Source organism: Lichtheimia ornata (genome assembly GCF_029851405.1).
Source record: "Lichtheimia ornata isolate CBS 291.66 chromosome Unknown scaffold00017, whole genome shotgun sequence".
Classification (NCBI taxonomy): Eukaryota; Fungi; Mucoromycota; class Mucoromycetes; order Mucorales; family Lichtheimiaceae; genus Lichtheimia; species Lichtheimia ornata.
The window spans coordinates 77974-102238 of NW_026695337.1; the positions used below are offsets into that span (position 1 = coordinate 77974).

The following is a 24265-nucleotide window of genomic DNA, read 5'->3' on the forward strand; positions in this document are numbered from 1 at the left end:
TAACCCTCTATTGTATCATATACGCCATCACTCTTCCTCCACCTGCCAACCCGCATTCAACTCTTTGACATGGTACAAGACATGCCCACACCTATAATCGCAAGCATGGACCACAGCAAAACACCTGTATACATGAACGGCAATATGACCACGACACATCATCCACAGCTTGCTATACCCGTCGCTGTTCCAGTGCCACTATTCTCTCCTCATCATCAACATTTCTATCATCCACCACCACAACCTCCTCCTTCATCATCGAATGGTCTACCACCACCATCACAATATACCACGCCTCCTCCTGAACATCAAGCGGCACAATCTTATTGTGAATATCTGTATCAACTTGGATTCATGCAAGGTAAGAGTAAGCGCATGAATGGATTGATGCATGATGGATGACTAATGGCATGATGATGATTATCATAGGACGGTTCTCTGATATTACAGTCTCATTTCCATCTGTGCAAAAGTCATATGCATTACATAGACTTATCTTGGCTCGTTCACCCATGATTTATCGACGTCTTATGACTGATATCCGCGTTCAACATGAAAACATTCTGGAATTGGACATTACTACTTCCTTTGAAACTATCCACACCATCATTGGTCATTTGTATCGTCCTCTTGGTTATCAAGACTTGCATTTTATCGTCAATGAGAATCCCCATCTCGCTGCAGAATTGCTCGACGCGGCTCAAGAATTTGAATTGGATATGCTATCACATCACTTGCTTCATCTTGTTCAGCAATGCATGAATCAAAATACTGTTTTCTTCTGGATGGATGCCATTTTATCACGTCAACATCAAACATGGATAGATAGGGTTGATCACTACATTGTCCATTATTTGACCGTTCTATTGCCGCATCAATTGGGAAGCTTTTCTTCTTCTTCATCATCATCTCTTGAAACATCCAATGATACTACCACCACCACCAGCAGCAGTTTACGTTTTGGTGATTGTACACCCGTCTTATCCACCAAACAACCACTCAATGATAATACTACAAGCAGCACAATGGATCTCGCTCAACTTTATGCGGATCTTCCAGCCACGTACCTCAAGCGATGCCTGGAACATGAAGAGTTGGCTGTAGGATCATCATCAAGCACAACGCTCATTCAACGATACCACTTTGCTCTACAAGTCCTCCAATACAGGGAACAAAAGGGTAAACGCGAGTTGTCGGTGTTGATGCAATTTCAAAGAGAAGGGCAGGAACCTAGTATTCTCTTGGTCAAGAAACAAGCTCTCAAACTAGGTCGTTGGCAACTACCTCAAGATGATAATGATGATACCAGTGATTCAGCAAGTTGCTAGCATCAACACACACCCCTCCCCCCCCCAACCATTGATTAGTTTGCATTTGTTCTTACAATACAGCTTCATCCATTTGAGCTCATTGACCAATACATCATATGAGGAAATCACTTCATGGGGTACATACCAGGTACAAAGGAGTGGGTTGATAGTGATGATGATATGTTTTATGGTGGTCTGTGCACATCGCTGCATGACAATGTATGATCTTGCATAAAGCCCAAAAGTTAGAATCCCTTGCTCAATCTTAGCTATCACACACAATAACCTTTTCCTTTGTGCTCTTTCGAAACAATACATACAAGCCGCGTTTTCCAGTAATTACTCTTCGTAGTTAGATGAGGATAAGCTAGTACATGTTTGCGGATGAAGAGGCAAGGAATGAGGAGGAGGGGGGAGCAAATGAATGGTACAAAAATTGGAAATAGATTAGGGATACGCCAGGATGCTCTTCTTAAAATCATCAATGTAAGCTCTCAATCGTGCATATTCAGGATATTGCATATCATCTAAAAGGATCGCACATGTCAACACCCTTTTCTCATTGCTCCCAAGATGTATGCTATATACATACCTTCACTATATGCTCTTCCTTGTACGCCATAGGCTTTAGACAAATAAGACCATAAATGCTCACTGATGATGTCGGCAGAGGTCTCTGGAGCCGGCCGATACTTGTCATTTGGTAATCGTATACCTGGGTTCAGTGAGCCGTTGCTACGAGCCAATTTTTGGTTGGAGATCTTGCCTGGCAAGCTTGAACCTTCCCCTAAGACGATCCCGTGTGATTACTCTTTTCCCTTTCAAAGACCTCAGCAAGTAACTTACGCGTTCGAAACATCATCCATGCTCGTGCCCAATTTTTTTCCAATAAGAAATGTCGTATGGACATGTCCTCCCTCCGCAGTTCTTGGATATATAACATGTGCTCTGCTTTGCGTCGACGATCCAAAGAGGGTTCCATGTCGAGCTTCTCCATATAACCATTGGCTCGATATACCTCATTCTTGTTCACACCATCTCCTCCAAGCTATCATCGACCCATCAATACTTTGTACTCAAATGGATATTGAATAAGGGACCTACCTCTCGTTTACATTGAAAGCACCATAATTTGCTTGTGGAATTTTCGAGTTGCACTGGGAATGTATCGTCGCGTTCAATCAAACATGATCGACATGCTAAATTTGACAATGTTAGTTGTAGCACAATGTTTGTCAGAGGGACGACGATGCTGTAGATGCATGACACGCTACGCGTATTGTCGCGTATCTATAACCCCCATTTTGACCTACCCATGACATTGGATTCAACACTCAAGTTGAGGTAATCGGCCGTTTGATGATGACAAAAGTCGCAGGGAAATGAATGTTCTTTAAATTTCCTATACAAGACGCGTTTGGTTTCTGAAGGTTCATCCGGCAGACGCGACAAATGGCAGCAGCAGTAGGATGAAAGGATATCACGATGCGTGTATAGGTCTTTGTAGAATGATGGCCATGTCTCGCCTTGTTCATCATCATTGCTGGGAAGCTTATAGTTGATGCCAAAATCTCGCTCCACCAGCCGTCGAAATACGATACCAGTCTTTTTGTCAAACATAAAGTCCGCAAACTGGTGGCAAGTCAACCCCAGTTCAACCACGGCTTTCGGTTCCAAGAATAAGACCACTTGTAAAATAAGCTCGGGTGACAACTTCACGATCGATGTATGATTCTCAATGTTGTTCATGACGCTAGTTTTCTTCTCCTCGTCGACACTACTGCTGCTATGGATAATAAGAAAAGGAAGAGAAGGGAAAAAAGGGGAAAGGGAAAAAAAAGAGACGCAAAGCGTGTTTGTGAGCGACAATGTGCAACAAAACTTTTCGGGCGGAGTTGCCAAAATCATCTCTTGTGAGTGGCAGGGAATAGGCATTGCGACTCACACACACCACATCCCCATTCGAAAGGCTTCGTTTCTATGGCTTGCTTGGTTTCTGATTTCCAAAAATCAAGGGCAAAATTCGACAATGCTCTCATGTCTCAGATAAAAGGTATCAATCCTCCATGTCTCTCGCTCTCTCTTTATTGCATTTCAATTGCTAAAAGAACGATGTTGCTGCAGGATCTGCATAATTAAAATTTAACACATCGCAGTGGTTCACATAGCACTCGATCAACCATACTTCCTTTCGCCTTTTCATTGTGTATGTAAAGACATGTTTGGCTTTGTAAATGAACACTAGGCGTGATACGATGCTAGTTTGTGTAACTTTTTTGTGCTTTGCAAAACGTATATGGCATGCTACGGTAGGTTTGTGTTGGTGGCCACACTGTGAGTCATTCATCCCATACATCGTTAAGCCCTTTTACGTGTGTGTTCCCGAATAGCGACGTCTTTAAGTATATCAACCAGAGTTAAATGGATCATTGAACATGATGAATGGATAAGAAACATGCTTTAGTTTACTTGAATAAAGACACGTGCGGTGATCAGTGAATTCAAAGATGGGATATTCAGGAATCAAAAGCACAAGATGATGTACCAAAAGGTATACAAACGTGGGTGGTAGGGGGATTGTGTGTTGTTGGGCGAAGAAGAAAAAGGGCAAGAATGGTATTAAGCTGATGGATGGGGAAAGGAATTTCGACGATCCGGAAGCATCAATTCTTCTCCTTGTGCAATTTCACGCCTTGTCCAACAAATGACTTGGTTGAGTGCTGTACCTTCTAGAAGGAGCATGTTGGCATGTGCGGCATTTGTGCTCTCACGCATGAAATGGAATGGACAAAACACCTCCTTTTGAAAGATTTCACCGCGATCATCCGTTGCATCGAGTATAATATTGCGATAGAGCACGCATCGTTCCGAAGCCTCTCCCAAACCATCCTTGAATGAGTTGAATTCATCTTTGCACATGGGAACGCCAAAGTAGAAACCAAGGGGTGTGTTGGCAGGCAACTGACGTACGGCTATCAGTTTCTTTTTGTGTTCATCCTCCTCGTCGTTTACCACTTTTACAAGATCATGCCATGATTTGGGGACTTGGCTTGTATCTAGCAACCCTTCTTGACGACGAGCCAGGATAAATGCATCAAATTCAGTCGCTGCTGGTTGTACTCGAGAGGACCATTTGCCAGCTAAGACAGGTATAAATTGACCAAAATAAATGGGCCATCCTTCACGAGCGAGACGAGATTCCCATTGCTTGTAAACACGAACAGCATCCTTGTAATTGCTTGGATCATACGCTAATCGGAAATGCATGCATCGACTTCCATCCGGCCGAAAAGGAACAAAATAACGATCAATGTTGTTGCTGAGTATTGCAGATGCCGAGTTCATAGGTGTCTAATCATCCATGGTTGCATAAAGATGAGTATTTGACATCGTATCCATGACTCCCACACACACACACACACGCACACACCCTAGAATGATCATCCTTATCCAAAACCCACTCCCTCTTACCTTGCCGCGAAATAGCCGTGGTAACTTGTACTCCTTACTGATCTTCTCATCCAATTCCAAGGCTGCACGAATGAGTTCTGTTCGAGGAAGACATTTTGCAGGATGCTGTTTCAATGCAAGGAACAAAAGATAAGCTTGGCTATGCCAACGTGGTGCTTGAAGGTTGTTGTTGGTACTGGTAGTGGTTGGACTTGGCAACGAAGGGCGTCGTGCGGGTCGTGGTGATGCTTCAGCAGTTTCAGGAGGAGCTGATCGACGGCGGTATGTCTCTTGCAGAATGACAGTCGACCTCGCCTTTTTGTTTCGTGTTTGATAGTCGGCACACACGAAATCACTCTTTCGCTTCGAATCGTTGTCGAGCTTGACTGTGAGCAATGGCCTATTATTGGGAGTGGCGTCTTCTGTGGTGGTGAGTGGTGGTGAGCAGGTCATTGTTGGGTTGACAAAGGTGCGTATACAGGTTGAGCTTCTTCCAAGAGGCCAATCTTTTCAGTTCCGCATTGGATGATGGATGGTTCCTCGAATGTTTGATATCCTCCATTTTACTTTAAGAGAGAGACAATCAATATCAACAATTAATCATTATCGATAATCGCAATCATTGTTTGTTGAATAAAGAAATGGGCACCTTGTATTCACAATCATTGACATTGGACACGTGGTGGACACCTTTCCGAATGAACTTGGTCACCTTTTAATGCATGTTTCTAATCCATCTCGACCCAGTCAATTACAATCCTATCTTCTAAGTATTATCCATAAAGACATTCATTATGCAAAATTGTCCACTCTCTATCAACTCTTCCGGTACAAAGAACAAAAAAGAAGATTATCTGATCATGTGATGATAAGCATTGAACAACAATGAGGAAGGGGAGGAGGAGGATGAAACTGTCATAGGATTCACCACGCAGTGAGTTGTCTCCTTGTTGGTCCATGATCACAATTCCCGCTAGTCATGATAATACGCCAATGAGCTATTTGAATTTCGGATTGCTGGGTGTGGATTACTACACTTCTTTCCCTTTCCTTTCCTCTACAGAAACCCCCACCATGTCTACTCCCACAAGAAGACGTCTTATGCGTGATTTCAAGCGTCTCCAAAGTGATCCACCAGGTAAATGAATGCCTTCTTTTATTTATCATCTTCTCACTCATGTCTCTATCTTGTCTTGCTATTGTCCCAGGAGGCGTATCAGGTAAGCAACCCTTGATGACAAATGACAACGCAAGCAGTACTCCATTGACACCATTGTATCATAGGTGCACCTTGTGCAGACAACATTATGATGTGGAATGCTGTAATCTTTGGTCCAAGTAAGCTTGTCGGGTTGCTCATGTACATTGGATCGTTGGTACTGATCTCATTTGAACGGTTCTTGTTTCATAGCGGATACGCCGTTTGAGGATGGCACATTCAAGCTGGTCTTACAGTTTGATGAAACCTATGTATGTGGATCATTTCTTCAATTGGAGAGTGAGATGTATTAACATGGACATGCCTTTGTTCATAGCCCAACAAGCCTCCTTCAGTCAAGTTCTTATCAAAGATGTTCCATCCCAACGTTTATGCAAACGGCGAGTTGTGTCTCGATATCCTTCAAAATCGTTGGAGTCCTACTTATGATGTCGCTGCCATTCTCACCAGTATTCAATCGCTGCTGCACGATCCCAACCCCAACTCACCCGCCAATGCCGAAGCTGCCAACTTGTATCGAGAAAACAGAAAGGAGTATGTCAGGAGAGTGCGTGAAACTGTAGAATCCTCCTGGGAGTAGAAGCTATATACAACCTTTATCCACACATCACGCACACACACACACACACATTGCCCATCTAATCCCTACAATCCTCCTCCTTACCACAGCCATTGTATAAAATCTCGTTCAATCATCATACCAATCAATACATTCATGTAAAAGTAATTTGTCTTCTTCTTTTTAATCAATGAGAGAGGAACATGTGTATATATAGATATTTACAATTGATATGTCATATGGCTAGTCATCATCGAGAACAATCAATTCAGGAGGTATCTTTGTTGCTCGTTTGCCGGATGTGCGAAGTTTCTTTTTGGGTGGCTCCTCATTCGATTCCTCAAAGTCTAGCTTTATACTCACTTTGCAACTTCCGTCGTTGATCGATTGGAGCGTAACACCATCAAGCTGTGATCCACGATATCCTTTCACGATGTACCTTAAAGAATGACGTCAAGGGATGTGACCTAGTGATCTGACAAAACTTCCACTTACGAGATAACTTTGTATGCACCAAAGTAAAAGTCTTCTCCGAGATATCCTTCAACGACAAGATGATTGACAATACGCTCGAGATCCTATCACCATACCATGTTATGTCCTGTACATAAATCCATTGCATCGACAACTTACATAGATCGAATACTTTTTGTCGACGGGCAGTTGAATGCTTTGATCATGTCGTAACTTTTCCAAATTCACGGCTTTCAACCCGTATCCTTGCCAAATTTGTAGAAGCTTTGAAAAAGTCACCCGTTGTTGCTGCTTAGCGAGTTCATGGCACACACGCACCAGTGTGAGTGCTTCCACGGTAATGTCTTGGAAAGAAACAGTGTCGCCACGTGTACAGTTATCACAACGCCCACAGGGAACATCGACGCTGGTCTCGTTGACAAGCATATCTGCATGCTGATGAGGTGCGGAAATCGATGGATCAAAGCTAAAGTAGCGCTCGAAGAGGATCTTGCGACATGTCGTAAAGTCTTGAGCATATTTGACCATTGCATATACTATGTTGTCAAGGGAAAAGTGTCATTGTGAGTAAGCACCGCAGGTTTATCAAGATGAAAAGACCGACTTACAATTCTCTCCAGCATTCACTTCACTGACAATGTTGGTGGAAAGTCGATAAGCTATAAAGAAAGCGTTGTGAGCCAATATCAACGTGGTATCTGCAGCAGCAGGGAGACTCACCATCATGAGCACGATAGAAAAGTACACAATCGGCATCATTGCCATCACGTCCAGCTCGTCCACTTTCTTGATAATAGTTCTCCAGTGATTTGGATATCGAATGATGGATAATAAAACGGGTCTTTGGATGATCAATGCCCATGCCAAATGCAATCGTAGCAACAATAACTTGTACGGTGCCATTTCGCCATAAGGAATGCATGTCTTCTTTCTCGTCCTGGATGAAATGATGTATTGGTCAAATAATCTTCTTCTTCTTCAAGTCATGTACTATTACCCTCGCACTTACATCTTCCAAATCAGCATGATAATACCCCGATGATATGCCGTTCATAGTTAATCCTGCAGCCATAGTCTCTGTATCTCTCTTTGAGAAGCAGTAGACGATACCAGATGACTTGGCATGATACGTCTTGATCCATTGGACAATATGTTGAAGCACATCGGCATCCTTCTCAGGTTTCTCCAGCACCTTGTAGATGAGGTTTGCGCCTTGAAAACAGCATTGTAAGCAACAGCATGGCACACGAGAGCGACAATGATACTTACGATACAATGGGGCAGTATAAACAAGCGTAGCATTGGGTTTCGGTGGGTGCTTCATACCAAGGATAGTCATCACATCCTTCATAACGCTCCAAGGACAAGTCGCTGTCAATGCCATGATGGGTGTCTTTGGGAACAAATTCTTTGATAGCAATGTTAATAAACATTACAAAGTGATGATGTTGCCACACGTACCCTTAAAACTGTGAGCTGCTTATAGTCAGGTCTACAAATGATGATGAATCATTAGCATCTTCATTTCGATATTAAAAACACTTTTCACCAACCTGAAATCGTGGCCTTGTTGAGAGCAGCAGTGAGCCTCATCGATGACGATTCGTGAAAGTTCTCCGGTATCATATGCCTGATTAAGCTTGTTGACGAAGCGTTTGCTTTTGGCGATCTTTTCAGGTGTCACGTAAAGAAGCTTGAATTTCTCCTTGTCCATCTTCAGCTTGACATCTTGTGTTGACATGGGCATCGCATCCTGGACGTATTTGATATCTTCTTTGGAGCTGGCAGCTGTCAATGACATGGCTGGGACACGTGCTTTTTGAAGATGATAGACTTGATCACTGATCAGCGACACCAAGGGTGACACAACCAAGGTAAATCCACTCTCGTACAATGCTGGTAACTGATAACACAATGATTTGCCTCCTCCTGTAGGTAGCACCACAAAGATGTCCCTTTGTCGTTGTAACGCTGCATCCATAATAGGCTCCTGTAAAGGTCGAAAACGCTGAATACTCCAATGCTCCAAGGCAAGCTGTCGAAGCTCATTCGTCCAAGGACACTCTACATTCGTCGTCTTTGTCGATGCTGTTGACGTATTCTCTTTGACTGATCGCAGGAACGCATTGTCGTTCAATGACTCCCGCTCTTCGAGCAATGACGCGCGTTTGGCTTGAAGAATGCTGATCTCTTCCTCGATCGTGTCAAGCTCACTGTCGATCTGCTTGAGCCTCTCTTCCATTTTGGGTAATGATAAGGGGTGAATTGAAATGACAGTGGAACTGGACAAAGACGTGCTATTAGCTACCACCGCTACTCATCATCCATTAATAGCATAGTGATGCAATTTTTATTACGTGTAGATACTAGTGAGGGACATTGCCGTAGTAATAGATGCCATGGGTCAGTGGGCCTTGATTAGTCTCCTCATAGAAAATAACGAGCCTTGTTTGCTATCGTGTATCACATCACATGTCATCCACCCAAGTATGTCTTTTTTACAATGAAATGCAATGATCTTATCCTATTCCCCGTGTAACAATGCATCTCCATCTTCATTGAAGTTTTCCAGTACCATGCAATCACGTGATCGCTGCAATTAGCTGAGAAAGGATATGCAATTTTACATGATTCTTCAAGTTGCACGATGCAACAAAGAAATCCACATTCGCTGACTAAGGATTACAACATGATCTCATAATACAAAGCACTTGCTCCAATTATCACGTACTACCACCAATGATTGCTCGATTCACATTGGATATTTGTTTGAATGAAATGAATAAATCTTACAATGACGAAACATTCGAATTTGGGGGCAAGGGGAAATGAACGACTAAATGTGGTATATGGGTGGATGCGCCTTCACTTTGATATAACTAACATATCCATGACCTTCTCCAACAATGGGTTGCCGCCTAACATCTCGATCTCTTTGCGAGCCTCCATCTCCTTTTTGCTGAGGAATTCACGAACATACTCGAAGGTACCTGTCCGCCCAATGATCTCCAAGGCATACTGCTTCACTTCCACAGACGTTGGTTTTTGGCTCACAATATTGAGAAGCTGTCGATTGGATGAATCTGCGCGTATCGCATGGATGATTGGAAATGAGAACTTGCCCTCTGTTAAGTCCTCGCAGAATCCTTTGTTTTTCGTATACTACCATAAACATGCCATCAGCAATCCATCGCATGTTGCACTTTATCCCAACTCGCTTACCGTATCCGATTGTAGATTCATGTAATCGTCACGGACTTGAAAATGAATACCAATGATATTGACCAAGTGAGTATAGTCACTAGATGATAAAGCAACAATGAACAACGCGATCATTGGATCGTATTATCGCAATTTCTTACATTGGGCTCCCTGCGGCTTCTTGCATTAAGCGTACAGCTAACCGAAATAGACCACTGGTTTCTATAAGAGATGCATCAACATAAATATATGACCTTCCCGCTTCACTTTGCCATGCACTTACTATTGTTGACCATGTCGATGTATTCTTCCTCGGTAGGACATTGTCGAGAGTCACGCCAAAACAGTTCAATACCCTGACCACGATGAAGGTTGATAAGCTCCTCAGTGTAAATAGTGATCATGTGTGGGTGATTCAGCTTGAGGAGTTCTTGTAGCGCAAGGAAGTAAACATAGTTGGCAGAATTGATTGTCTGAGGGACACCAAAGATACTATGGGCAACGGGAACTGCACGCCGAAGCACTGCATCATCTTGAACATCGTCGATCCTATGGGCCACGTGACAACACGTAAGTAGGTGGTAACAAAGCAACCACAGATGACAACCCTTCCCACCACGTACATTAGACTTGCTGTATGCAACATTTGAACCACATTCTTGATAGCTGCAAGCTTCTCGGGAGGTACATGCAACCAGGCATCGAACGCCGCGATCAACTTTGTACGAATGTCTTTCCCAGGCTGATCGCACAAGTAGTGATAAGGCTCCAGCAAGATCTAAAAGCTGTGTAAGGTTGTTGCACTTATACGTGATATCATGGAAGCTTACGGAGTCGTCGTCGTGTTGCTTGGATGGGGTAGGATTGCTTGTAGGAATGGGACTTGATGACATGGAGGAGGAGGAGGAGGAGGCGCCAAGAGAAAAGGGAAACCGACCAATGCTGAGCAGTACAATGCACAACACCTCTTGGCTGAGATTAAGTTCAAATGCGCTGCTGTTGTCCTGCTGATCCAAAGCAAGGCGTGTGCGTGAGATCGTTCACACAAATGAATATTACGTATCGGCCATCATCATTTGCGTTTCGTCCAAACAAGTTCTACGCATTCACTTTTCATGATTGAATGGTACACAACATCCTGCCTCTCTTTCCCCTTTTATATTATTGTTGCAATTCGACAACGCTGTAGTAGTACAATTACATCATCATGATCGCTTGCATGATTTTCTCACCCAACCTGTGGTATACTTTTGACATTGAATGATCGATCAACAATGCAGTCCATTTCAAAATATCTTCTTCAGAGTTTGTTGTTAGAAGTATACCCCCTTGTATAAGAAAGAATAGGAGTGTAGAATAAAGACGATGACATGCATGGGAAAAAACTATTATGCTCAAGCTTCATGCATGCGCTGCTGCTATTGACAATGAATCAAGCTTCCGAACTTGTTATGCACGCACTTTGATTTACATTCCAGTGAGATTTGTTGCTCATAAAAAGGCGGAGCTTCGGTGTCAAGTAGGTAATTCCACACCAATAGCAGCTCAATGATGCTGTTCATGCTCCTCATTTTATTATTGCTCTTCGTCAAAGGACAATGTCACATGTCTTTTCTTAATCAAAGGGACGACCTATCTACTCGCCACCAATGCCCTCTTTCAAATGACACGTATATAGGCAGCGTGGTGGGTACCAGAAAAAGATACCATTGTCAACCACTTTGTTGTGGGTTATCATCATCATTCTAATATTGTTGATGTCGTAGCTATCCCACTTCACTAGCATATTTCTTGGTGATTACACGTCCAGAGGAATTCATTTCCCAGGGACATTGGCTGTTGCTGGCAACATGGAAGTTCCTATTTACGTCGTAACTTCAGAACAAATACTCAATTGCATGCACCCTACCAGCGACAATGCATTCGCTACCTATAGCTTGGTAGTAGGAGGTCACATTAAAACCCTCATAGTGTCCGTAAACGGGAATGGATATATAGCGGGAGGCGGTGATATAGATCGTGTCGAAGAAACAGTCGCTAATTGCACCCTGCACACCGATGACGGCACTGGCATGTTCAATTTTACACAGGTCGAACAGGCTCTTGTACATGCGTCTCAAACGCTTGCAAAAATGACACCAACTAGAAGGCTTGAGTCGAATGGATCGATAACAACCTTTGCTGATAACATGTCGGCTCACCCACACTATCGCACCTTCACAATGAATACATGCCAGGATGGCCCTCCTTCATGTAACTGCTCAGACCTCCCATATGATTCGTTATCCGATCCATCAGCTATGCTCTTTGGGAAAGGGACATGGAATGGTCCAAGTATACCACATCCAGGTGACCATGACAACCAATCCACAACAGTAATCAATGTGAGCATTTTGAATCTATTGATCGCTCATAACAAAATCTGATGCTGACAACAAAAGGTACATCAAGATCCCCGTAACGACAGGCCACTCCATCACCTTGAGCACTTTTTCCCCAAGTCAAGGTTTTCGTAGCTGCAGCACCATCTATAATTTCTACCCCGTCTTTGCAAATGGTACATACGATCCTAATGGTTCGTTTAGCATTGTAAGGAGCACAAGTGGTCCATTCAGTGGGTTGATTTTAGCACCAAAAGGTAAACGACGTGCCTATGCAATCATCTCATTTCCATAGCAAACATCTACTATAACATGCCTTTTCCTAGCACGTATTCTTGAAGGCCCTGAAGGTGGATTTGTGGGACAAGTTTTTGGGCGTGAGTATACTTGGATTCACCTTTTTGAAGGATCCACCATCTACCCATACTCTTATCTTGAGGAAGACCATTGTTCAGGATACTTTGATGGGTGTTTCCCTGTAGTGATAGAAGAAGAGGAGGAGGAGGAGATTGAGCCTTCCTCGTCACCTTCTAGTAGTAGCAGTGTCTTAAGTAGTACTAGTAGCCGAGATACAAGCAGTAGCCCAACAAGAACCAGCAGCTCACATACAAGTAGTCATGGTGATAGTACTGGAAGCCTTACAACAAGCATCACATTGAGCTCAAGCACCACAACTGCTCGTAACCATGACAACACCATGGCAACCACGAGTAGCAGTGACATGACTATTACCAGCAATAGCAGCAGCTCACATACAAGTGGTCCTAGTGATAGTACTGGAAGTTTTACAACAAGCACCACAACTGCTCGTAACCATGGCAACACCATGACAACCACGAGTAACAATGACATGACTATTACCAGCAATAGCAGCAGCAGCAGTCATGATGTTGCATTTATGCACAGCACACGAGACGTGGAATCAACAACCACACATTTATCAACAACAGGATTCTCCACCCCCACAACATCCTTTGGCTACACCATCGTTGTAACCGAAACTATGACCATGACTTCCACACCCGCCGTCAATAGCGATTTGCCATTTGCAACAAGAGCACCGTATGCTGGAAGTAACAATATGGATGATTTGAAGATTGCATACGTGCTGCAGACAACGACAGGGCTTGTTACAGAATACGATAGCCTTATCAGCTTACGCAGTGAATATCAAAAGGAGCTGCCAACGCCTGTAAAAGATGTTACTATGACACGAAAAGTGCAAGTTACCACACATCCAAAAACCACGAGCACTGTATTTATATGGATTTGAGGATGATTAGTAGCTCAAGGTATTCCATATCGACCAGTGGACACGCTTCTTTATCTTATTTTGTACTATATTAATCTGGTATTTACTCGGCTTTAATGAATGGCATGAATGAAATGTAATGTCTGTGAATTTTGATAAGGCAGCAAATGTTGCGTATGCGTGGGGGAAAAAAGTACATGGTAGATCATATGACACAAAGAATGATATCATGGAAAGGAGAGTGAAAGATACAGAGACTATCTACAAAAGGACCTCATCATCCGAAAGGACCACTGCTTCAGAGCAAGGAGGGCGGGTATTATATGGCTGTACCGGGGGCTGGTAAATGCAATGTTATTAAAGTTTGTGTTGTTGATGACGAGGATGGCGGCATTGTTGTCAATGGTTGTTGTTGTTGTTGTTGTTGTTGTTGTCCTTGTGCAGCATCGACCTCTTCTTCATCATCACTCAATGTCAGATCAATCACCTGTGGATGAACGTCCGTTCTTTGTCGAGTGGCGGAATCGATAGCAACATCATCTTCATGGGGTCTTTTATCGCCAATGCCAGGTTCCTGTGCCGGCGTTGTATCCACTTCATCGTCATCGTCATCAAGAATAATAACTGCACTCTCACTCGTATCCCGTACGGAGGTTTCAAAAGACTTTGCATCCGTGTTGTTATCTTCCAAGAGCTGTAGCTGGCCATCAGGGTCGATGCGAACACTTTGAACGTCTTCACCCACTGTCGATAAAATGTCATCGAAATATCCATCAATCACCAGATCCTGAATCGAATTGATTTTGCGGTTGCAAACGGGGCACGTCCATGTTGGTGTTTGCTCATTCATCGATAAAAATGTAGTCGCCTCGAAACATTGCATATGACGGCATGATCTTGATCGACATGGAGCTGTAATGCGTGTAAACCCAAGCTTGCAATGCAAAAGATATACGTACGTTAGCATCGTGATCTCTTCCCATATCCAACAAACTTACCGGGCATTTTAGAGATAGCATTTCCGCTTCTAGTACGATGTCGGCATCCTGTCGCTGTTGTTGATCTTTGTTTCGCATAGTTGGTTAGCTGCTATCCTCCATGATGAAAATGATTATAGATACTTACATTGCTGTATGACCTGCTGCTTCAATAACAAACGAGATTCTCGCATTTCTTGGACGAGCATTGGGACTGATTTGTGTTCCACGATCTCAACAGCTATCGCATATTTCTACATGATCGGAAAGAGTAAGCTTTGGAAAAAAAAAAAGAAAAGAATAGCTGAAAGTACCTGAACTGCACATCCATACGTCACATCGATTGTATTGTCGCCATTGATCTTGCATAACTTGGTGATGTTGGGTGGATTCACTGCTGCTGGAAGCTTACTGATCGAACCACGAATACCCTAAAATATTTGATAAGTCTTGTGTTCTAATGCTGTAAACCCCTTTCCATAACTATTGAAAGTAAAACCCACTTACTGGAATGCCAACACGCTGACCGTTGACTAAAAGTTCGCATACAGGTGGATATTCCAAAGGAACAACTTGATGCAGGTTGTAGCTCTTTTTCAGGACACCACACGTGAGACGAAGTTCGTGATGAGGTTTTGCCAATATGTCCTGATGCTCTTGGATAAGCTTGAATTTGATTACTCGCTTTCTTGCTCCAGTATATGATTCTTCAAAAGCAATCCTTTAGCTATAAGACTCTTAATACCCAGTAGTACTCTTCTTACCATAACAGATCAACGGTGTTGTGACACGCACCAAGGGACGATAAAATTCATTTGGTATAAAGTGGACGTTGGGTGCATATGCGATCGGTGGAGCGGTTGGGGGTGAACCTTGCTGTGAGATTGGTCGTTGTGATGATGGTCGATTGGTATATTGTGATGCTTGGACACGAAGGCTGTCAGCAGGTGATATTGGTTCTGGACGAGTTGCTTGAAGCGCACTTTGAGGAATCCTTGATTTTTCTTCTTGACTAAGCATGCGCATGTTGTATACGGTCTGATTATGATACACCCATTGTCTATAATACAAGACTATCAGTATCAACGCTCACCGTCGCTGTATCCATATTGTTTCTTACGATAGAGGACTATGCCGATTCATTATCCTGAGAGCCGGTAGGATCCTGTTTGTCTCATTGTTGGCTAGCCTTGTCTCCACGATGCTCTCAATGCGTGCCACCAATACAGCTTTGGTCCCCTTCGTTTGCCGTAATCCACCAAAGAGTGAACTGAAATCTCTCAAGACCCGTTTAAGCTCTTCCACACGGAGCGCCAAAAGCGGTCGAGTAAGGTGCCGTGCCCTCTACATTGCCGAATCGTTAATACAATGCGTCGTTTCTTTGGTGTCAATTCGCTACTGACGTGTTCCGGGGTTATGGGCACCATGAGTGAAAGAGAAATGGAAAATCAAAAGGTGTCAAGCTGCGGAGATCGTAGTCCTTTTCTGCAGCAGCAAGCGACCAATGCATCCATGCAAAAGTTGTCACAGCATTAAACCTTGCCTACTGTAGATAGGCAACCATCATGTATGAAAGCAAGTGATACTTACCCATCAACTTCACCAGTAGTACAATGACAATATGCAGTGGTAATATGCCGCATGAATAATAGAGCCATTCCACCAGAGACCAGAGACCAAAATAAATCTATTTATCATCATCTTCAACATTTATTATTTAAGCTTTGATTCATCAATGAGGCCCCTGTTCCTTGACGTGATACCACATTTCATATAATAAATGATGGCTGCACGATATCATTTTCACGTAGCAGCTTAATCGTAAATGCATTTGATTGTTCTCGATACCCCTCCTCCTATTCCAGTGATGTGCTACCTGATATGGCCTATGGCACAGAAAATTGTTGAAACAGCGTTCCTCAAGAGACGATCGGCTCTTGTCAACTTTGCCCTTTGGGACGACCCACCAATCCATTACATTAACGGGAGTTGTGATGACTTGGTTCCATCTTTGGCTCGTACGTACTATGCAATCCCCATATACACGTAGCTAGCAAGTAGAATGATGATGCCCCTATCGATCTATACAAAGTTTACGTAGCAATGTATGTAAATCCTTAAGGATACCTTTGTGCAGCAGCGTTTCTACTAAATCTCAGAAGGGAAGTACACTCGTTATGCGCCCAAAATAGCTTTACAAAGAATAGCTGAAGCAATGCGTGACAATTTGTTTGCAACGTTAACTGGTTGATGTGTTACACATTATGATGATTGTCATGAGACTGATGTTATCAATCTGACGCCACCATATAGATTTTACCCACACACTCTTTTGCAGGAGTAGAATGGGGGAAACATTAAACGGAAAAAAATACAAAATCAGAAGCCCCATAACAAATCGTACACGTCCTCTTGAATATCAGATAGTAAGTTGTGACCAATACGGGCATCAACAAGCAGAAAAAAAGCTTGCGAGTTTTATTTTTGGGTAGCCAAGATGCACCATCCAATACACCACATAATGGTTATCACATGAAGTGGGGATGTATCGACCTTTCTTTGTTCCCTGCTTGCCGATTACCACATGACGATCCCTTTTGCTGCCAATTTACTATTTTTGACCCAATCTTGTTGGCCCTCATTGTTTGTGTGTGGATGACATGCGTAAAGCATTATGATGAGCGTCGTTTCAAGCAGTATTCTAGGGGGTTGTCGGCTTGGAGCAGCGGGGATACAGTGCCTTTGCTTTCAATAGTGTGCTGGGTATTCTTTGTTGAAGGCGCACAATGATTACCGGCGATAAGAAGAATCGTTCCTAAAAATGACCCAGGTGAATGTCATACAAACAAATGACGACAAAATGGTGAATGATCTGCACAGCTGATATGGGGAAAGTGAGAAAGCTCTTTGTGTGATGGTTGGCTCTATTTTTACCAACGTCTTGTCACAAGGACAATGCACCGATCCTTCCGGGACCCAGTCCTTGTAGCATTCAATTTCGCATGTTGTTGGCTGCATTATGTTACATTCTGCACTATCTTGGCAAGTGTGCCATCGCATTTGCTGCATATGGCTATCCAGCTGCTGAGCCTCGTTTTTTACAAGTGGCTGATGGGCCTCCTTTAATTGACACATCATCCCATATGATCATCATGATGTGTATGAGAAGAGTCAATAATCACATTGCATGCATTGGATCTTTTGTTTACGAGATTTATTTTTTGTCTGGGACCTGTACAATAAGTTAAAATTGGATACACATATACATCGAAGAAAAAAAAGAATATACAAAAGTAGCAGAGGGAGTAGGGAATCATCTATGGAAGGAATTTGATGTGGTATACAACAGAGCAAAGAAGGATACATATTTTTAGCAGAAAAGAAGAGTCCCTGGATAACGCGGTTTACGACGTCGCTCATGTGTCTTAAGATGTCGCTTCATATCATGCTTCCTTGCAAATGCCTTGTCACAAAGATTGCATTTGAAATCCTTGGGCCGGTCTGGATAATGGGTCATGATGTGCTCCTTCATGTTATTTGCCCGATTGGATGTGTGGAAACAAAAAGGGCATTTATGTCGTGTGCGTCGTACAGGCTTCTTTTTTGTGGCAGAAGTTTGCCGGCCTCTTTTCGCTCGTGGCTGCTCATCAGGTTGTGGTGGTGTTGGTGGTTGTTGTTGTTGTTGAGCATAGACCTGTTGCTCTAGCCATGGTTGTAGTAACATTCCATCAGACGTAGTGGGTGTTGGTGATGCGTCAACTGAAAGGCCATTAACAAGCTGTGCAAGAGTGGTGGCGCTGGTTGAGCATGATTGTGGAGGTGAGAGACAAAGAAGCGTGCAATCCGTTGTATTGTTGACGGGACCATTGTTATATAATGAAGATTGATTACAGCTCACTGATCCAATACTGCTTTCGGCTGACGTTGAAGAAGAAGTCCAAGCAAGCTGTGGTGTATGTTGCTGAGAATAGATTGATGGTTGTGATGAAGCATAATCATCAAGACAAGGACTGCTAGTGCATGTCAATGATGGTGGTGGTGGTGTTGTCAAGAAAGATTCATGCGATTGTGGTGTTGCCAGCCATGAGCATTCGTCGTCAAGCACGTCTCCAAGGGAAAAGTCATTTTCCATAGGCAACCAAGATGCGCACATGTTGCTCGGCATATATAAGTTATTTGACATTTCATATGTCTTTCCATAGCCTATCATTGCATAAACGATGGTTAACACAAGATCGAAATCGATTTGCGTATATAGCTTATTACCATTTGTATCCAAGCAACCATAAGAAGGGGAGAGCATGGATGCTTGTTGCTGCTGAATAGGAACCGGGGAAGCTGATAGGAATGATACATCATTACAATACCCGGCACTTTGATATTGCTCGGGTACAATTGAAGAGGGAACCTGGTCTTCTTGTTGTTGTGTATGTTGCTCTTCGTGTCCTGCCAGCATTTTGAATAGGGATTGGAACGTTGACGCCATTGAAAACCAAAATAAGGGGAAAGCTTAAGGTAGTGTTGTGAAAAGGTATACCAAATCGGCAGAGGTGCTGACACAGGAGGGTTTAAATAAACGAAGGACATGAGCTATATCCGCAGCGACGCCATCTATCTGGTGACCAGCACCTCTTTGGTAATGATGGTGGTGCTGCTGCTGCTACCAAAAATGGAAGAGTGCCTCAGCCAGTGTCAGTTTGAGCAGCGAAAATGGTGGCCATGTGTTGTACTACGGATGATTCGATGGTAACACAAGCTCTTTCTATGCAGACAATTCTTTCATTCTGTTGTGTGATGACAACGATACTCTAACAGCAACCATGTACCTATAAGCCGAATGGGAGATGATAATGATGGAAGCTCTTGTTGTTCGTGTCGGGATCAAATGGCCACCATGGGCATGGTAAAAATGGTGACCTTGATCGTGAGCAGATCAACAAATCGTATGGGTCACTAGAATGGGTGATCAGTCAAAAATAAGCATGAGCCAAAAATTCACCATACTTAACATGGGGGTTGTGCAGAAAAAGAAACCTGGGGACTTCTTATTTAATCATAATTGGCCCGACAAGGCCATTTGAAGGAATTTACGTCGTTAAGCATACTAACAACAACACGTAGATGGGTTGCTATGGGATACACGATCATTTACCTTGCACATGCACCTCTGTATTGTGAAGTACGCTTGCCTTCAATCAAATGCCAATGATTTTTGCTGTACCCCTACATTTGACTGTTGGATGCTGTGATACAATTATGATCGATAGACCCCTTGTGGATTCTACATAACCCCATGTCCTAGTTAAAATATGCAGCAGTAAGCCCATAATACAGATCTCTTCATTTTGCACTTTATCATGTTTCCAACAAACGGCCATTCGTCAGCACCTATCCAATTTCCTAAACAATGGATCGCAAGCTTGGACGTTGACATTGAGCCCAAGGCGACGCGAAAGACATCTATCATTTGCACCATTGGACCCAAAACCAACAACAAAGACAAGCTGATCGAGTTGATGGATGCAGGCATGAACATCGTACGCATGAATTTTTCGCATGGTGATTATAATGTAAGCATGAAAATTGTATTCCTCATGATTTCAAGAGCTATCCTTCTCATGTAAAAGCTGCACTAGTATCATGAATCGGTTCTCAAGAATTCTCGAGCTGCTGCTGCCGGTACGTTTAATGGATTAAGAAAAAAACAAGAAGCCATGTTCATCTTACTTGTTGTATAGAGCGACCTGAACGTGCATTGGCTATTGCCCTTGATACCAAAGGCCCCGAAATCCGCACCGGCATGATGCGTGATGACAAAGAGGTGTCTATCAGCAAAGGACATGAGATGATTATTAGTACAAACGCCGAGTATCAAGACGTATGTGATGATAAAGTCATGTATGTCGATTACAAGAACATTACCAAGGTGATCGACATTGGCAAAAAGGTATACGTGGATGATGGCTCGCTCTCATTCCAGGTGCTTGACAAGCAGGGTGATCAATTAAAAGTGCGTGCATTGAACAATGGCAAGCTGGCATCACGTAAAGGAGTCAACCTTCCAAAGACACCTGTTGATCTTCCAGCCCTTTCACAAAAAGATGAAGCGGATCTTGAGTTTGGTGTAAAGCATGGCGTCGACATGATCTTTGCATCCTTTATTCGACGAGCTGAAGATGTCAAGCACATTCGCAAGGTGCTTGGACCCAAGGGCAAGAACATCAAAATCATTTGCAAGATCGAAAACCATCAAGGTTGTCAAAATTTTGATGCTATATTGGCTGAAGCTGATGGTATCATGATTGCAAGAGGTGATATGGGTATCGAGATCCCTGTTGAGAGGGTGTTTGTTGCCCAAAAGATGATGATTGCAAAATGCAACTTGGTGGGTAAACCTGTTGCCTGTGCAACACAAATGCTTGAATCCATGACATATAATCCACGACCAACACGAGCTGAAGTATCCGATGTTGCGAATGCCGTATTGGATGGTGCTGATTTGGTGATGTTATCGGGCGAAACGGCCAAGGGTTCCTATCCCATAGAAACGGTCAAGACCATGGCAACCACTTGCGAGCTTGCTGAATCGGTTATTTGCTATCCTCCTTTATTCAATGAGCTGAGATCTCTCACGCCTTGGCCTACTGATACGACTGAAACCATTGCTTGTGCAGCTGTATCTGCTGCAGCTGAACAAAATGCAGGTGCCATTTTGGTTCTATCAAAGTCGGGTCACACTGCACGGCTCGCATCCAAATATCGCCCTACACAGCCCATTATTGTTGTTACCCGTAATGAGGAGACTGCACGCCAATCCCATCTTAATCGAGGTATCTTCCCTTTCATTTATCGTGAGGAACCATTGCAAAATTGGCACGATGATGTAGAAGCTCGTATTCGTTGGGGTGCCTCACGCGGCAAGGAAGCTGGCCTCCTCAAATCTGGTGAATCCATTGTTACGGTCCAAGGTTGGAAAAGTGGTCTTGGGAACACAAACACCATTCGCATTATCATTGCCCCATGATTTTCAAATACACACGCACACACACGCTCTGTTTCCTTTATCCATCGTATCAACATCAATCACTAAATGTAAATGTAACATTCAACAAGCTATAATAAAATCATCAGCAGTAGCACATATGATTAGCATGTAACTGATACCCCTATTGATTAACTTGCACAACGCAACAAGTGCTGCTCAGCGCGCGCTCTTCCGTTTCCGATTTACTACGAGACACTGAAGCAGGGCTGTGTCGTCATTCTCACACCACCACCAAGATCGTCCACCCACTCAAATGACTATTTCCATATCTGGCATCATGGAGGCATGCATGCCAAGAATGGAAAGATTTCTATAACGCCATCATGATGCTTGAATTGCACGACACTAAAAATACACCTCCCGGATCACCATGAGAAATTCACATCTGTGCATGACTATTAAACATTTCCCGTTCCCCACCCCCACCCCCCATCTCGCGATTGGTGGAGGATCTTTGCTTATCTATGATCCTATTAAGGCACACATAAAACCTGTCAGCTGCTCATGGAAGAAAATAGCATTTCCCAAAGCGGCGTGATTTGTTTCATCAAACGCGTTGATTGTTATCCATCTTCTTTGTTAGATCACGTACCTGATAGCAACGATAAGGTTATTTCATCTATGCCCTTTTCAGGATAACTGGCTTACGTATGCTCGAGCAACATGGTTACTTGATTTCATTGTTAACAGCTTCCTTTATTATGTAGTGATCAAAGGCTGCTATCATCGACGTTGAATAGCGAGCATATAACAACTCTATCATGATACGATAATCTCAAAGCTTTACTTCTTCATCCATTCCTACAGCCACTGGCTCCTTTTTCTATAGTGTTGTCTCGTTGTTTCCATGTTGCTGTGGATGGTTGTTGACGTGATGAAACTTGCATGATCCATCTTTGGTAAAAAAAAAAGGTCGTTGATGACGGGAACCAGAACAACCAGCTCACATCTTGATGAACATGTTGCGTTGTTGAGCAAAAAAAGCTGTTTCATAAACCCAATACACATTCCTGACCATCAACCGTGCTTAGCCAAAATGACCATCCGTATCCAGCAAATGAATGTTGATGTGCCTCTCAATTCCCCATACGCCTTTTTCTTCCCATCCATCACCTTCCCAGCAATCCGCGTACATCCAATCAATTGTTCCATCATGTTGACGTTGTATTATTGCTTGTAAATGATCCTTGCGAATGACAAACACAATAAAGGGAGGCGAACAATACAACAGTGGGGTACGCTGCTAAATAGGGGGGACAATTCTGGATATGAGAGAACCATCAAGCCACGTGCTATAGTATCATGTCGTGTAGTTGCTGCAAACTTGGTTGACGCGTAAACTTGTATTCACAATGCTGGCAATGGTCAATTGGAATCTTGCATTGACGACCAAACGGCAAGTCCATGGTTGCTTCCAATGTCTTGTACACCATAGTAGTATCGTCTTTTTCACTCAACGTTGAATCTCATTCGTGTTGTGTCCGGAATCGGCTTTCTGATTTGGCATCGTGTCAAGAGCAAGAAGGCAAAGCTGGGTTACAAGGATGATGAACTCGACCGCTTCAATTCTGAGCTCAATTTTTCATGGAGCGCTCTAGACAACGGTGACATTTGTTGGAGTACCACGTACATTCATGCAAGAGGTATACATATGCATGAACGACAACCTGACAGTAATGGCAGAATCAAAGCTTCTTTTAAACAAATAAAAACGGGACGTCTCTATCAACTATCTGATCAAGTGGATCGTCAATGATAACCTCCTGCTTTTTTTGGGGAAAAAACAGTGTAGACATGGTAGCAAAGAGCCTTGTAGGAAAATAACACTGACGGCTAAGTCACGTGACCCAAAACAAAGAATTGACAAAAAGATGTCGACAACAGCAGGATTTGAACCTGCGCGGGCAGAGCCCATGAGATTTCTAGTCTCACGCCTTAACCACTCGGCCATGTTGTCTTGTTTTTTCTTGAAATCGAGTGACATGAAGTGCGACGGCCTGCCTTATTTGGAAAACGCTTGTTTTTAGTGTTAAAAGATAGAGCGAAAAGAGCTGAATTGATTGATGCCATTTATATGTCATTTGGGAAGGTGTATGTAGAGTAATTTGTATTTGAAAGGGTGATGCAATTCCGCAATGATCGGGGATAGCGTGTGTAAGCACTCATTTCTGCATCAGCTGGAATTTTAATGGGATGGGAACCTGCCCAGATAATTATAGCATCATTGACACCAATGATGAATGCTGGAACCATTTAAAGATGATAACGACATAGTATAAAGCCCATGAGATGAACATAGTCTTAACAGAGATAAACAGCAATCATGATTACAGATAGCAGCAATAACCAAATGTCCATGAAGAAAGGTATTTATATACAAGTGGATGATTTATAATA

The 24265-nt window shown here is 43.1% G+C and overlaps 10 protein-coding genes and 1 non-coding gene across 11 annotated transcripts; 4 read left to right on the forward strand and 7 right to left on the reverse strand.

Moving 5' to 3' along the window:
- Nucleotides 1-69: 69 nt before the first annotated feature.
- Nucleotides 70-1328, forward strand: O0I10_004553 (uncharacterized protein; the record flags this gene model as incomplete). Its single annotated transcript, XM_058484612.1, has 2 exons — nucleotides 70-361; nucleotides 430-1328. 2 exons carry the CDS (start codon nucleotides 70-72, stop codon nucleotides 1326-1328), a joined length of 1191 nt encoding a protein of 396 aa, XP_058344489.1.
- Nucleotides 1329-1757: 429 nt separating this feature from the next.
- Nucleotides 1758-3059, reverse strand: O0I10_004554 (uncharacterized protein; the record flags this gene model as incomplete). Its single annotated transcript, XM_058484613.1, has 5 exons — nucleotides 1758-1837; nucleotides 1903-2097; nucleotides 2157-2358; nucleotides 2415-2509; nucleotides 2624-3059. 5 exons carry the CDS (start codon nucleotides 3057-3059, stop codon nucleotides 1758-1760), a joined length of 1008 nt encoding a protein of 335 aa, XP_058344490.1.
- Nucleotides 3060-3929: 870 nt separating this feature from the next.
- Nucleotides 3930-5213, reverse strand: O0I10_004555 (uncharacterized protein; the record flags this gene model as incomplete). The annotated part of the gene is made up of 2 exons (XM_058484614.1): nucleotides 3930-4661; nucleotides 4782-5213. 2 exons carry the CDS (start codon nucleotides 5211-5213, stop codon nucleotides 3930-3932), a joined length of 1164 nt encoding a protein of 387 aa, XP_058344491.1.
- Nucleotides 5214-5834: 621 nt separating this feature from the next.
- On the forward strand, nucleotides 5835-6559 carry O0I10_004556 (ubiquitin-conjugating enzyme E2 2; the record flags this gene model as incomplete). Its single annotated transcript, XM_058484615.1, has 4 exons — nucleotides 5835-5898; nucleotides 6045-6098; nucleotides 6172-6230; nucleotides 6296-6559. The coding sequence occupies 4 exons, from the start codon at nucleotides 5835-5837 to the stop codon at nucleotides 6557-6559; spliced, it is 441 nt and encodes a 146-aa protein (XP_058344492.1).
- Nucleotides 6560-6781: 222 nt separating this feature from the next.
- O0I10_004557 (uncharacterized protein) lies at nucleotides 6782-9254 on the reverse strand (the record flags this gene model as incomplete). Its single annotated transcript, XM_058484616.1, has 9 exons — nucleotides 6782-6977; nucleotides 7034-7116; nucleotides 7172-7548; nucleotides 7621-7671; nucleotides 7733-7949; nucleotides 8022-8224; nucleotides 8282-8420; nucleotides 8474-8504; nucleotides 8566-9254. 9 exons carry the CDS (start codon nucleotides 9252-9254, stop codon nucleotides 6782-6784), a joined length of 1986 nt encoding a protein of 661 aa, XP_058344493.1.
- A 623-nt stretch (nucleotides 9255-9877) lies between these two features.
- O0I10_004558 (geranylgeranyl pyrophosphate synthase) lies at nucleotides 9878-11106 on the reverse strand (the record flags this gene model as incomplete). The annotated part of the gene is made up of 6 exons (XM_058484617.1): nucleotides 9878-10174; nucleotides 10235-10313; nucleotides 10375-10435; nucleotides 10497-10762; nucleotides 10837-10991; nucleotides 11044-11106. The coding sequence occupies 6 exons, from the start codon at nucleotides 11104-11106 to the stop codon at nucleotides 9878-9880; spliced, it is 921 nt and encodes a 306-aa protein (XP_058344494.1).
- Nucleotides 11107-12063: 957 nt separating this feature from the next.
- Nucleotides 12064-13867, forward strand: O0I10_004559 (uncharacterized protein; the record flags this gene model as incomplete). The annotated part of the gene is made up of 3 exons (XM_058484618.1): nucleotides 12064-12597; nucleotides 12665-12851; nucleotides 12921-13867. The coding sequence occupies 3 exons, from the start codon at nucleotides 12064-12066 to the stop codon at nucleotides 13865-13867; spliced, it is 1668 nt and encodes a 555-aa protein (XP_058344495.1).
- Nucleotides 13868-14165: 298 nt separating this feature from the next.
- On the reverse strand, nucleotides 14166-16250 carry O0I10_004560 (uncharacterized protein; the record flags this gene model as incomplete). Its single annotated transcript, XM_058484619.1, has 8 exons — nucleotides 14166-14780; nucleotides 14845-14909; nucleotides 14972-15077; nucleotides 15138-15254; nucleotides 15331-15530; nucleotides 15588-15883; nucleotides 15944-16167; nucleotides 16227-16250. 8 exons carry the CDS (start codon nucleotides 16248-16250, stop codon nucleotides 14166-14168), a joined length of 1647 nt encoding a protein of 548 aa, XP_058344496.1.
- A 1943-nt stretch (nucleotides 16251-18193) lies between these two features.
- On the reverse strand, nucleotides 18194-19309 carry O0I10_004561 (uncharacterized protein; the record flags this gene model as incomplete). Its single annotated transcript, XM_058484620.1, has 2 exons — nucleotides 18194-19026; nucleotides 19090-19309. The coding sequence occupies 2 exons, from the start codon at nucleotides 19307-19309 to the stop codon at nucleotides 18194-18196; spliced, it is 1053 nt and encodes a 350-aa protein (XP_058344497.1).
- Nucleotides 19310-20180: 871 nt separating this feature from the next.
- On the forward strand, nucleotides 20181-21847 carry O0I10_004562 (pyruvate kinase; the record flags this gene model as incomplete). Its single annotated transcript, XM_058484621.1, has 3 exons — nucleotides 20181-20393; nucleotides 20460-20502; nucleotides 20562-21847. 3 exons carry the CDS (start codon nucleotides 20181-20183, stop codon nucleotides 21845-21847), a joined length of 1542 nt encoding a protein of 513 aa, XP_058344498.1.
- A 1893-nt stretch (nucleotides 21848-23740) lies between these two features.
- O0I10_004563 lies at nucleotides 23741-23825 on the reverse strand. The gene has a single exon. It is a non-coding gene; the product is annotated as a tRNA-Ser (tRNA).
- Between the last annotated feature and the right edge of the window lie 440 nt (nucleotides 23826-24265).